The following is a 13,915-nucleotide window of genomic DNA, read 5'->3' as shown; positions in this document are numbered from 1 at the left end:
CCCCTGGCGCCGCAAGGCCTGCAGCTCTTTCAGGCCTGGCTCTCTACCCTACAACACATGGAGGGAACACCTATATTCCTGTGTTCCCGTTAGCAGGAGCAGCATTCTTGCGCAATGGCCTCCAGCAAGGCCCACCCAGGAGGGACCTCAGAACCCCCACCCCCATCCTACCCAGGGCCAGGCCGCTCCCTCCTTCCTCCCCACCACCTCCTATGCAAATAGTCCTGCCCAGGGTTGGAAGGGAGAGGGATGGGCGTGGGACTGAGGAAACAGAAAAGTAACTAGTCCCCAGAGTGCCTCCTTCAGGCATCTGACTCTGCTCCATTTTCATTTCCATCCCGCCAGCAGTGGGAGGCCCAGGCCTCAGGTTACAGAGGGCCCCAGGGAAGGCTAGCTCTAAGAGGCTGGCACTTGCCCCTGCCAGACCAGGACTCTTTCTGGGATGGTCTAGACAGAGTGGGGTTCACAACCTACATGGTTTTCCAGTTAGGGAGTCCACAGACCCCAGAAATTGAACGTCATATTGTGTCTGGATATGTGTGCCTTTTTCTCAGTAGAGACCCTATAGTTTCCAGCAGGTTCTCACTTAGGTCTCTGACACAGGTTCAGAACCACTGGTCTGAGCCAAGGATAGAGGCCCATCTGGTCCACTCAGGACTGAGGGAAGGAGGCAGTGAGAGCGGGGGCAGCGTGGCTCAGAGCAGCATCACTGGGCTCTGACAGCACACTGGAGCTGCTTACGTCGACAGGGTGATCACAGTTGTACGAGTCGTGTCTGAGACGAGCAACAAGATTCCCATTTCTCTAGGTGGGAAAACTGAGGCTCAGAAAAAGCTCACAACCCAAGCAGGGCCCCATAGCAGACAGGGCTGGGCAGGTAATAGGAGGTGGGCAATGGCAGTGCCTGGGGCCAGGGACCAGCACAAGAATTCAGTCTGAGGCCACCTTTGGGACTTATCAGGGCACTGGCCCAGGTTCCATGACTTCAGAGCCCAGCTGTTTCTGCCCCAAGGAAAGGACCTTTTAGGGCCCTTCCCTTCCTTACCTTTCCCTTCCTCACAGCCTCAGAAGGCTCAGGCTAGAAGGAGGAGCAGAGGGCTGACAAGGGCCAAGCTTCTCCACTCTCAAGGCCAAACTGGAGTTTGGGGCACAGGAGTAGCTCCAGAACAGACACCCCACATAGGGACTTCTGCGCCAGCCCACATGTCTACCCACACAGCCCCAAGACATCTGCACAGACAGACACCTAGGCGTACACACCCCCAGGCAGACCCCCCTGGGCCTGACACTTAAAAGCCCAACAGGCTTCTGGGTCACCACTCCTTTCTTCTCTCTTTGAAAACACACTGTTTTATTCGTTTCGGGTTTGCACTGCCAACCCGGGTCCCAGGACACGGCTCACATGGAAGGAAGGACCCATCCAGGATCCAAGAGTCCAACAAAACCTTAATTAGCAGTTTCAAAAGGCGACTGGGGAAGGGGAGGCCAGACAAACCCACAGAACCTGGAGGAGCCATGGAGTAGCTGGGGTCGTGGTAAAGAAAATCACAGGAAGCCAAGAAAAGCCGAGTGTTAGTCATGGCCCGGGTTCTGCAGGTCCCTCAGAGCACAGTCTACTCCAGCCCTTGGAAGAGGCACCCAACCTTCCTCCCCCAGGAATGGGAGATGTCGGAAGCAGCCCATGACAGTGAGCCCTGAACTCCAAACCACAAACTCAATCTATCATGGTTTGCTGGCGATTCTTTATTAAACCAATTCTGCTGGATCAATGCTTCCTGCCCGTCAAAATGATGAATAAATCCTCAACTGGCCTGAGCAATGCTTGCAGAAGCTCTTGTGAAGGCTGAGCTAGGCAGTGGGGATTGGCTCTATATAGAAGCCCAAACAAGGCCAGTGGCTGAAACTCAAAGGACTGAGGCTTGGGGTGCTGAGGGTGGGGGTGACACTAGTTTGGTGGGTTTCCTAAGCTCCGAAAACTTAGCCAGGCCCTTGCCTCTTTGACCTTGTGTAGATGAGACCAGCTATTTTGGCCTAGAGGTATGACCACTGCTCCTCCAGATGCACACAGACGGTCTTTCTTGGATTTCTTTTCTTACACTCCACCCAGCCCCAGACAGCTACAAGGCTGCGCACAGAGATGTGCGTTTCCGGCTACCGGTCCCTGTTGCTTGTTGCACAAACCCAAATTCAAAGCCCAGTCTGACCCTTATCCTGTCGCCCATTTATCAATCGTGCAGCATCCACCCTTCCCTACCCCCACCCCCACCACCCCCGCTCCGCCATGTCCTGGGCAGCCTGCAGTTAGTGAGAGATTCTGCAGTAGGGGGACTGCAGACAGACATGCCAAGATGGGCAGAGTAAGATCAGGAAGGCGGCGGGGAACTTCCCGTTGATGCAAACAACCCAGCTCTTCACCATCCAGGGTAAGGAAGGTCCAGTTCCCAGAAGGTGCTCAATCAAAGCCTATGCTCTACAGAGGTCAGGCACGCCTGGGGCTTCCCCCTTGCACTCCCACATCCCAGGTGATGAGAACTTTGAACAGAGACTCTCAGACACGGAAGACAGTGAGGAAATGAACAAGGGGAGGGAAGGCCCCTCAACAATCTCAAGGGGTTGATATTGGCACAGCCCACCTGCTACCACCTCCCAGAAGTTCAGAGGGAGGAGCAGAAACCCAGGACAACCAGAGGGTGCAGGAAATACAACCCCTACCCACTCCTCCCTAGCTCAGGCTGGGATCCTTCAGTCCCAGTACTGACCAGAGGGAAGGCCACACTTTAGGAACCTGGCCCTGGGAACCAGCTACAGTTCCTGATGGTCTCTTTTCACTCAACTTGAAGACTATGCCTGTCTGTTTAGCCTGTCCTCTGGCCTCCCACACCCTCTAGAATGGGAACCCTGGGTATTAGGGTTAGGAAGAACAGTCCCTCAAAAAAAGAAAGGCGGGGGGGCTCTGTTCACCACTATTTTAAGCCATCGAGTGTTGCCTGACTGGTCACTCCCAGCACGAGAAATCTCTCTCATTGGATGGAAAATGGCTTTGCTCTCATTACAAACCTGGCTTCCCTGGAGTTTGCAAAGAGGGCTCTGGGTTGGCAAAATGCTCATTTATATTGGCAGGCAAGCAGGGTAGGCAGGGAAGGGAGCTAAATAGGGGGCAGGGCTCAGAGAGAGAGAGAGAGAGAGAGAATAAATTAGACCCAGTTTTAAACGGTGAATGTTTTCAGACCCTCACTTCTGTCCTATGTATCAGGAAAACTCGGGGGGGGGGCCCACTGGGGGACCTTAAGATCTTGACTGGGATAGGGGGGCATCCCTTATTTCAACTTTAGAGGCAATCACCAATCTCCTGTTTTGCAGATACCCCCACAGGCTCCAAGTGGTATCTACTCGGTCAGTGGCATCTGACTCAGGTGATGGGGGAGGGGGCAGGGTCCTTTTCCCTGACTGGCAGTTACACCATGTGTTTGGGGATCCATGACTGAACCATGAGAGTCCTAGTAGCTACTGGAGCTTGAACTGGGGTGACCATGGGGCACAGGATGAGCCTGGGGTTACAGGACAGCTGCTTGTCAGTCAGGACACCAGGCATCTTCTCTGACCACTATGAGCAAGGTCATTCTGTCCTGCCAGTCTGGATGCCAGGTGCCCAGGGTGCCTGCTGCTGGCCCACCACTGGGCCCAGGGTTAAGGTGGGCATGGTGGGCTTTTATCCTGGACCTGAGGCCCCAGTGACCTCACTCCTCCAGGGGCCTAGCTCTCCCTCCCCAGCTGCAGCTTCCCAAGGCACAAGAAGGAGATCCTAATGCTTGGGGTCAGTACCCAAGGAGCTGGCCCCTCTGCCAAGAGGTCTGTCTCTCTTCGTGGCCCTGCTCTTCAGGCTGAATGACCTGGAACTGCCTCTAGGATGGCCACCCTGACTCTGCAGCCCAGAACAGGGAGGTGGGATGTGTGGCTTAAAGTGGCAGAGCCATATCCTGGCTGCCGGCAGGGCTAGGCCAGAATCAGAACACCTTTTTAGCCTGCCTCTAATGTGGCCTAGACCCCAAGAGGGCGAGGACTGGAGCCCGGAACAGAGAAGAAAGTTCCCAGCGCGGTGCAGGAGGAGGTCTGGGGGTGTCTTGGTGCCTAGAGGCGCCCCACTTCTCTCGGAGCTCCCCGCGCGAGGAAGGAAAGTTAACTCTGGCTGAGAGGCAGGGCTGAGAGAGGAAGCATGCCTGCCACCGCTTCAGGGAACCCATAGGATCGCCTTGGCCTCCTTACCTGAAGTCGCTGTAGGGGTGGATAATCCAAAATCCGGCCGACTTCACCCTCTCCTGCTCGCGCTCCACGGCTTTCTGGCTGCCAAACATCCTCAGGGAGAATTTGTTGACCCCGGGCTGGAGCATTGCCCCGAACTGGCGCTGCATGAAGCCGGCCTGGCCCAGGCGCACCTCGGCCTCGGGGAGGATCTGGTCGCCGGCGGCCGCGCCTCCCTCCACTTTGATAGCGGTGTCCACCGAGGGCTGCTCGCAGGAGGCGGAGGCCGGCTGCGGCTGCTGCTGGGGCGGCGGCGGCGAGGCTGCGGGCTGCGCCGAGGCGCCGGGGCGCTCGGGCTCTGCCGCCAGGCCCGGGGGCGTCCTGTCCTCACCGGGGGACGCGTCGCCCTCGGCGATGAGCCGCCGCTCCTCCGCGGAGTCATGCAGGTGCCCGTGACTGCTGCCGCCCCCTGCTCCGGAGCCGCCGCCGCCGCCCCGGCTGCCCAGCGAGGCCAGGCTCCCGCGGAAGCGCCTGCAGTCGCCGTTGGTGCTGGACTTGCCCGCGCCGCGGGCCGGCCCCTCGCCGTCCGCCGCCCCGAGGGCCGCGCCCCGGGGCTCCGTGCCGCCCGCGGCCGCCGAGGGTGAGGGTGAGGGCAGCGGCCGCAGCCGGATGCTCCTGCGGCTGGGGTCCTGGCGGCCCCCAGCCCCCTCCTCCTCGGCGTCCTCTTCCTCGTCCATGATCCACGCCTTGGCCCCCACCTGCTGCGGAAGGCTGTAGAGCCGCTTGCGCATGGACGGCGGCAGCTTGTCCATGGCGCCAGGGGCCGGGGCCCGGCCGGGGCAGGGGCGCGGGTGCGGCGCCGCCGACCCGCTCCAGGTCCGCCCGCCGGTCGGTCCGCCAGCGGGGACGCGTCCTCCGCCGCCTGCTCCGGACCGCCTTAGGCGCCCATGCTCGGGGAGGCTGGGTGCCGAGGGGAGGCTCCCAGTCCCGCTCCGGGTCCCCCGGCTCGCAGCGCTGCGCCTCCTCCCGGGCCGGGCTGGGCGCGGGGACCCTGCGCTCCCTCCCTCCCTCCCTCCCGCGTTCGGGGGCGCGGCGCGCGGCCCGGCTCCAGGCGCCCCGCCCCCGCGGGGAACAATGGGCGCGGGTAGAAGCGGCGCTGCGGCCGCGGCGCTCGGAGAACCGCTCTGGAGCGCAGAGCGCACGACCCGCGCGCCTCTCGGGCGTGCGTCCCGCGGGCCGGCGGGCTATCAGTCTGTCCCGCCGCCCCGGCTTTGTGGCCAGCCACTCGCGAGCTCGCCTCGCCTCCTCTGGCCGAGCCCGGCCGGCCCGTCCCGGGGCTCCCGCCGCAGCCGAGCGGAGCCCAGCGGCCCGCCGGGCTTACATCAGCGGCCGCCTCCCCCGGAGCGCCCTCCGGCAGCGCTGGGCTCCCGCGCCCCGGAATATTCATGAAGCCGCCGCAGCTCGCGGGTTGCCATAGGAGCGGCTCCCGCAGCCGGGCCTGCCTACCTGGGCTTCTTAAAGGAGCAGCGGCGCGCGGGCCGGGGGCTCGGAGAGGGGCGGAGGGTGGGGGGCGGGACCCGCGGGCGCGCAGGGTGGACCCTTGCCTGACCTTAGGGGCTGGGGTGAAAGGTGTCCTTAATCATACACCCTCGAATACCTTTCCTTGGACAAGGCTGGGAGCGCGCCCCAAGTCTAGGATTCCAGCTTGGGTTGCGAATTTCCACCCCAAGACGGGGCGGGGGAAAGTGGAGGGGGGGCGTGGGGGGGGGGGGACGGGGTTTCCTGATCTCTCCTTCTCCGAGCTCTAGGCTCGCCTTTCCCCGGCGGTTTAGCTTCTCAGCTGAGTCTCTGACCCTGCTCCCGGGAGGCGGGCGGGTCTTCTGGATGCGGAGCCCCCAGGCCTTTCCTCAAGGCGCCTGGAGAGGGGGTTTCCAGGAAATGCGCTGCCTCGGTGCTGCTCCCGGGGTTTTCCTGCGACACCCGCGAGGGGCGAACCCCCACCCCCCCTCCGCCGGTCTTTCCCCTGCGGAGGCTCGCAGCTGCCGGGCAAGGAGGGCGTGGGGAAAACTCCGGGAGACACCGGGCGCGCGGGTGAGACCCAGCCCTTGGAGGTAAGACTTCGAGGAAATGCGCCCGCAGCAGCCTCGGACCGGGGGTCCGATCCCCGTGCACACCTCTTCCGATGTGGTTCCGACGGGGGTTTCTGAGACCAGGGGGGCTGCAGCGGGGAGCCAATAGGCAGGCTCCTCTGGAGGCCTGGCACTCTGGAGCTAGCTGTGGCCCTTCTCCCATCCAAATTGTGACACCCCCGTATGGACCAACGCCGAAGGAGTTCCCGCTCCACCCTACCCCCTACCCCCAAGCAACTGTACAATCGCCTCCCCCTTTGAGTCTGCTCCCCACCCCCACCCCCAGGCCAGCAAGCCATCCAGCTGTGTGCCCTCTCTCTCCCTGTACGTTCTCGGGGCTTATGGACAAATCCCACCAGCTCAGCCAGAAATATCGCTCTTTTTTCTTCCACACCCCACGATAGCCTGACACCCCCGCCCCTCCACATCCACACAGGCAGGGCTGCCACACCCCCTCTCCTTGGCCTGGGGGCTACCAAGATGGCTCAGGGGTTACTCAGATCCTGTCAGGTCCAGCATCCCAGATGCTGGGATGTCCTGAATGAGGACGGGGCATTAGAGGGAAGGGGTTGGCCAGGGAAGGCTGGAGTTTGGGTTAATGCTGAAGTGGACCCTCAGCATCCCGTCAGTCTGACTGACGGGAGAGAGGCAAAAAGGTCCCCTAGCCTTGCCATCTGTCTGAGGAATAACGTGAAGTTTTTCTTCAAAGGATTTTTTAGTCTCATTCTTAGCCCACTTGGGACCACCTCCCCCACCCCATTCAGAGCAGAAATTTTGGAAGCAAGATGGGAGGAGGCCGCCTGGCAGGTGCTTCTCTGCTCTACCCACTGGACCACAGGACCTCCCATGGGGGGAGGGAATGACTAGCAGTGATGTCATCACCGCTAGCTGGCATTTCTACTTTTGAGCAGCTCTGAGCTGACAGTTCTCTGCACAGATGCTGGGAGGCCTAATCCTTGAATGTCCTTGGGTCTCCTTGAGGAGTGTTCTTAACGGGCTGGGAGCCCCGCCTGCCCTGATGTGCCAGCCATAGGGAGAAGACCTCCGTTTAACTCACTTCTTTGGGCTTCTGGATACAACTAGGAGCTAGTCTGCCCTACCCCAGCTTCAGGAAGTCAGCCCAAACAGGATTCCCAGTGACCTGTGGTAAGGGCATTCTCCTCTAGGTACCCTTCCTGGCCACCCAAATCTTGGCCATGTCCCACCTTTTAGTCCCCATGGCCCATGATCTCCCATCAACCTGAACACTGATTACCCAGTGGAGTTTATGTCCCCTTCAGAACTGAGCTCCCGAGGGTAGGACAGATTCTATTCATCTCAGGGACCTCAGCACCAAAATGGGGGGGGGGGGAGGGGACAGAGAGCAGATCAGTAAATGTCAACTATGGATGAGCAACCCTAGAAGCCAGCTATGCCACTGAAGGGGGTCCTTGAAGTAGATGGAGGCTATGACCAAGGTTTATGCTTCCTGGGTTACTCCTGCCACAGGCTGGCCAGGGGTCAGGGCCCTCAGATTCCTCTCCCTCTAGCCCCTCACCTACCCTCAGTTTGGTTAGTACCACTCATCTAGGACCATCTAGGATCACCCTCGGGTGCAGAAATGACCATTAGGTAAAGTAGGCATATGGTAATGCTGGCCTCTCCTGTCTCCTCTGTGTGAAAACCCTAATGGAGGACAGCTGTGGCATGTCGGCGGTGTGGGGGAGAGAGGAAGAAACCCAGGCTTTGATGGGCTCCAATTGTGGGAAATCTTGGACACAGCCTTGGGAAAGAGGAGAAAACTCAAGATAGGAAAGAAGTGTGTACTAAATCACGCCTCAACCGATGAGCAATTTGAGGAGGGGGACCTCGCTGAGCTCGGGGTAGCTAGGGAGGACTCCCTGGAGAAAGGAGTCAGATTTGGTAAGAGACAGGTATCCAGCACATTACAGTTGACTCCGTATCTGTTAAACCACATGACATTTTTGTGGGCCAAATATGATCAGATTGTCAGGATTTCACTGGCTCTAACTAACATCCTTGCTCCCATTTGCAAATAAGGGAACTAAAGCACTGAGACATTGCCATTGCCAAATGTCTCACAGCAAGAAAATGGTGGAGCTGGACGCCCAGCCAAGGGCCCCACAGGTTGGGCTCTTCTCAGCTGCCCAGAGGACTCACGCAGCTACGGTGCCATTCTGAGTGCGTGGTTGAAGCAGAGAGGAGGTGAAGAATGGAGCCCCTGCATTCTGTATTCTCCCCATTGCTCCTGCCAGGTCTCATGCCTTCTCATTTCCAGTGCCACCTTAGAAAGCCCGGGGTCTGTTCTGATTCATCTGGTAACACAGTGGACAGGACCTGGGGACCCCAGGAAGGGGAAGGCCCTGCCTCTGGCCTGAGACAGAGACCTGTGGCTCTCAGCTTCATTGGGGAACTGAGTGTCCCTGGGAGACAGATGTGTCTCCTCTAGGGCCATAGGGGAGCCTGGGTATTCCTGGACTGCAAACCCAGAAAAAATCTGGGTCTAAAAGAGAAGAGGCTGCGGGATGGGCTAAGAGAAGGGATGAGCTTCCTTCTCTGGAAGGGATACTGAATTCAGAAGATCAGCTGGGAGTGGGGTGGGGATGTAGCTGATTATTATAGATCAACCTCAGACCTTATTTGGCAGGAACCTGGATGGGCAGATGGGTAGAGGGGGTTGAGAAATTCTGAAAGGTTATTTGCTTGTGGGCCAAGGGCATTGTTTTTGCTTAAAGAAGTGGCTCCGAGGTAGGGCCGTGGCTCCCACACCATGTTATGCCAAGGTTTTGTCCAGTCCTGCTTAAAATTTAAGCGAGAGAGAGAGAGAGGGAAAGAGAGAGGGAGAACAATGTAGGATATTTTAGGGTAAGGTTGCCAACTGCCCTTCTTAGAAGTCTGTCTTTATTCTAACATTATATCCTTGCTGCATTTTCTGTGTTGAAATGCCCTTTTATGAAATCATAGTGCCAGGAGATGGTATTTTTTATGTCCTCGGCTAAATAAAAAGTTGGCATGGGATTCTGTGTTTGTTCCCAAAAATCATTTTTGAAATGTTATTGGTCTGTGAATTCCAAAAGTCTGGGAGCCCCCACCATAAACAATAGAGCATGAGACTGGAAAACAAATCCAGTGGAATTAAATACTCCTCTGTCATTTACTGCCTGTTTATGCCTCAATCTTCCTCATGTGTGAAATGGGTTTAATGATGTGTACATCATAAGCTATTATGAAGACCAAATGAGACATGAATGCACAGAATATGACATCTCATTTGTAGTAAGTTCTCAACAAACATGGGATGATGGAATAGTGAATAAAACCTGGGTGGCTCAGTCGGTTAGGTGTCTGACCCTTGGTTTCAGCTCAGGTCATGATCTCATGGGTTTGAGCCTCACATCAGGCCCTGTGCTGGCAGCGAGGAACCTGCTTGGGATTCTCTGTCTCTCTCCCCCTCTCTGTCCTTCCCCTGCTTGCATTCTCTCTCTCTCTCTCTCTCTCTCTCTCTCTCTCTCTCTCTCTCTCTCAAAATAAATAAGTAAACTTAAAAACAAAACAAAAACCTGCAATAGCCAATGGAGAGGAGACAGCCTTTAGAATCCAATTTAGGTCATATATTTGTCTTTAAAATTGCTGTTGGGACAAAAAGGATGTCTTGTTATGCAGGATTGCCTTCTTTGAATTCTTCATCCCTGGTAAGTCTTGGCTGATTCTCTAGAAGGCAGATTTTCTTCTCGCTGGATGAGCACTTGCCTAAGTGGGATCAGAGAAATTGACCCAGAGGTCACACCCTTGACCTTATGCTCAAGGCTCCCACCATTCACAGGTGCAACTCCATCTTTCTGTTTAGGGTAGATATGGTCCTCCCAGTGCACCTTCTGCTCTGCTCTGAGGCAGGTCTGCTCTGTGGGCTGGAATTGGGGGTATGTAAATTTCCTGCTGGTGGTCCTGAACTGGGGATGAGGCCCCAAGAAGTAATATTGGAATCTGCTACATTCCCTCAGGTTTCCCATCTCAAGGCTTCCTGATGAAAAAACTGGAAGGGAAAAGGAACATGGGAGCAGCCCGATTGGATGTAGATGTATGGAGAGAACAAATTAACCACGCAGTCTTGACCAAGCCTTGGTGCCCGTCCCTGAGCACAGCCACCAATGGATGGAGGCTGAGAATGGGGCGTCTGGGTGGCTCAGTTGGTTGAGTGTCCAACTCTTCATTTCAGCTCAGGTCATGCCTGATCCCAGGTCTGTGGGATTGAACCCCATGCTGAATGTGGAGCCTGCTTAAGATTCTTTCTCTCTTTTCCTCTGCCCCTGTCCCCAACTCATGCTCTCTCCGTCCTTCCCTAAAAAAAAAAAAAAAAAAAAAAAAAGATAGAGGCTGAGAAGACAAAGAGATGCCCTATTTGGGGCAGTTCTCAGTCTGGTCAAAGCAGTGAAAGACCATACCAGAAGTTTGTAACCAAGGGTCAGAGTGAGTGGTTCAGAAGCTCAGAGCAGTGGTGCTCCTGAGTGTGGTCAAGGTGGGCTTCCTGGAGGGGGTGGAAAGTGAAGTGGATTTTCTAGACAGTGGTTACTCTGTGTGTGTGTGTGTGTGTGTGTGTGTGTGTGTGTTTCTGTTGGGGGAAACAGTGAATGGAGCAGCCTGGCAAGGGTGAGGCCTGCAGAATTCTCTGTGGGGTTAATGAGGCATTGCCAAAGGATAGACCTAGAGTAGCGTCCACCCCAGGGGACCACTACATGGTTGCTCTAAGCTGGCCGTAAAAGAAAGTCTGCTATCTCCATAGGAGGAGAGTATTCGGTCCTTTTGACCCCCTCCTCCCAACACACTCACCCTCACAGTCTGGCTGCAAAAACTACTGGGAGCCCACATGCTCACCCTCCCCCAATGACGTTAAGGCACTACTGAAAGAAAGTCCCTACAGGCTCAGTTTCCTATTGGATTTGCCATCTGCTTTCTTCCAGCTCTGCCTTGTTTCTTTAGGAGCTTGGAGTGTGGGCTATGGCATTGTCCCCTACTCTACCCCCTGCCTCTGTGCAGGACCCCACCTGTGAGTGCCCAGAGGCTGGCAGAGCCCAAAGCCCTTTCATCCCCAGGCCAGGCCTTGATCTCTCCATTCTCCCCATCCCGCACTCCCGGCTACTCCCCAGGACTCAGCCAGGACCCTGGCAGGGACATCATGCCCCTTTCCTCTCAGGAAGGCAGAAGAAAGATGTGCTGACAGCTCAGCCAGGCCTGGACTGTGTCTCTGTGTCCCACCAGGGCTCCAGGACGTCTGGGCCACCTGGACTCAGAGCCAGGCTGGAGAGTGAGGCACTTGGGGTCGGGGGAGGCTCCCGAGGTGCTGGCTGAGCTGAGCTGCCAAGAAGTTAAGTACCAGAGACTCCTCTGTCCCAAGTCTGGAATTCACCATATATCAGGGCTGAAGTGAGTTCAGACAGGAGCTCCGGAATGGTTCCAAGCCTGCGCTGGAGGAGTTAGGGAGGGAAAGGAAGAGACAGGATGGCCTGGGAAGGGGGAAGAGGCAGAAGAGGCTTGGCAAACAGAACAAGGTGGAGGATTGGGGGAGAGTGAGGAGCACCGGGCGGCGGGGGGGGGGGTAGGTTTCCACCCCCTCCTCAGGGAAACCTGAGGTGGCCCTTACTAATGCTGGGCTCCTCCCTTCTGCCAAGCCTTGTTCATGCTGTCCTGCCCTCTGTCCTCTCCCCCACTCCTCTACATATTCTTCCCCCAATTCCACATAGTTCCTGTTTTCGTTCAACCGTTCACCCCTTTATTTACTGAGCCGACTATGGAGTACCTACTGTCTAATGCTGAAGATCCAGCCCCTAATCTCCAGCCACCGCAGGCTGTGACAAGAATAAGACAGAGACAGAACCTCTTGTAAAGAAGCCAGGGACAAGGGTCATGTGATGTGGACAAGTGGCTGGAGCGCCCGGAAAGAGGAGGAAGAACGTGGAGGAGGGGAGCAGGGGAAATGGTCTTGCTTGAATTGGCTTTTGCAGAAGGCATGTGTGATTTGGAAAAGTGGAAGCAGAGAGGTGGCCTATGCCGGGCAAAGGGCACGGTGTGAACAAAAGAGGGGCAAACGGGAGCCCGTGCACTGGGGTGGCTGAGCAGTCTGGGGGACGGCAGCCCTGGTGGTCGGGGTGGGGGAGCACGAACACCCGAAGGTAGCCTGGCTCTGGAGGCAATGGGGAGTGACTAGACCTGACTTAAGACAGGCCAGGACTTTGGGGACAACCATCAGGTTGTGCCCTGGGAGCCCAGCCCTGTACTCAGGTCTTCAGTGAGTGAACAAGAAAAGAATAAGATACAATCCCCACTCTTGGAAGCTCACAGTGGAGTCAAAGAGATTAAAGTAATGGCACAAAACCATTCAGTCATCCTGCCAGAGTCAAGGACCTGGCCCCCAGATGCCTGTGGGCGCACACAGGGAGCCACAGCCAGGGTTGGCAGCTGGTTTGAGAGCTCTGCTCTCCGGCTCCCTGCAAAGCACATCTTTTGTACGGGCCCCACAGCCCAGCCTCCCTCCCACGAGCCCTGCGCATCAGGATAACCTGCTATTACATGAGCCTTTCGCTGGACGCCTTCCAGAGAGAGACAGTTCCGCTGTGTAACGAGAGCCGTGCCCCACAGGCCACCCTGCAGGGTCCAGAGCAGAGGCAGTGTCAGGGAGAGGGTGATAGAGGCTGTGATAGGGGCTGTGGCAGACACTATGATAGGGTCTGTGATAGAGGCTGTGACAGGGGCTATGACAGGGGTCTATGACAAGGCTGAGACAAAACCTATGACAGAGGCTGTGACAGGATCTGTGACAGAGGCTGTGACAGAGACTGTGATAGAGGCTGTGATGGAGCTGTGATAGGCTGTGATAGAGGTTGTGACAGGGACTGTGACAGTGGCTGTGACAGGGGCTGTGACAGGGGCTATGACAGAGTCTGTGATAGAGGTTGTGATGAGACTGTGACAGGCTGTGATAGAGGCTGTGATAGGGACTGTGACAGGCTGAGACAGGGGCTGGGACAGAGGCTACTACAGGGACAAAACTGAGACAGAATCTATGATAGAGGCTGTGATGGGGGCTAGGACAGAGCCTGTGACAGGGGCTGTGACAGAGTCTGTGACAGAGGCCATGACAGGAACTGTGACAGGGGCTATGACAGGGGCTGTGATAGGGGCTGTGACAGGGTCTGTGACAAGACTGAGGCAGAATCTGTGATAGAGGCTGTGATAGAGGCTGCGACAAAGGCTGTGATGGACTGTGACAGGAGCTGTGACAGGAGCTGTGACAGAGTCTGTGACAGGGGCTGTGATAGGGGCTGTGATGGGCTGTGACAGGGACTGTGACAGAGTCTGTGATAGAGGCTGTGATAGGGCCGTGACAGAATGTGATAGAGGCTGTGACAGGCTGATAAAGGGGCTGGGACAAAACTGAGACAGAATCTACGATAGAGGCTCTGACAGGGGCTAGGACAGAGTCTGTGACAGGGGTTGTGACAGAGTCTGTGACAGAGGCCATGACAGGAGCTGTGACAGGGGCTATGACAGGG

At 56.8% G+C, this 13,915-nt stretch overlaps 2 protein-coding genes across 2 annotated transcripts in view; both read right to left on the bottom strand.

The window, feature by feature from the left end:
- HCN4 (hyperpolarization activated cyclic nucleotide gated potassium channel 4) overlaps positions 1–5,246 on the bottom strand; it is a 45,199-nt gene extending 39,953 nt beyond the window's left edge. Inside the window, exon 1 of the mRNA XM_023255072.2 lies at positions 4,264–5,246. Coding sequence (XP_023110840.1) covers positions 4,264–5,051 — 788 coding nt within the window. The 5' untranslated portion in view covers positions 5,052–5,246. The remainder of the gene's footprint in view (positions 1–4,263) is intronic.
- A 4,733-nt stretch (positions 5,247–9,979) lies between these two features.
- Positions 9,980–13,884, bottom strand: LOC123385859 (uncharacterized protein SPEM3-like). Its single transcript, XM_045059046.1, has 2 exons — positions 12,923–13,884; positions 9,980–10,707 (listed from the first exon to the last, which is right to left on the bottom strand). The coding sequence occupies exons 1-2, from the start codon at positions 13,882–13,884 to the stop codon at positions 10,581–10,583; spliced, it is 1,089 nt and encodes a 362-aa protein (XP_044914981.1). The 3' UTR covers positions 9,980–10,580.
- Between the last annotated feature and the right edge of the window lie 31 nt (positions 13,885–13,915).

This window comes from Felis catus, chromosome B3 (genome assembly GCF_018350175.1).
Source record: "Felis catus isolate Fca126 chromosome B3, F.catus_Fca126_mat1.0, whole genome shotgun sequence".
In the NCBI taxonomy this organism is placed as follows: domain Eukaryota; kingdom Metazoa; phylum Chordata; class Mammalia; order Carnivora; family Felidae; genus Felis; species Felis catus.
The sequence above is the reverse complement of the archived record's forward strand: the minus strand, read 5'-3'. Positions and strand labels throughout refer to the sequence as shown.

Coding starts and splice junctions, on each gene's coding strand:
- LOC123385859 (XM_045059046.1), bottom strand. CDS start 13,884: ATGGCCTCTGTCACAGACTCTGTCACAACCCCTGTCACAGACTCTGTC. Junction 10,708..12,922: donor AAAGGCTCATGTAATAGCAG/GTTATCCTGATG, acceptor TTTTTTTTTTAG/GGAAGGACGGAGAGAGCATG.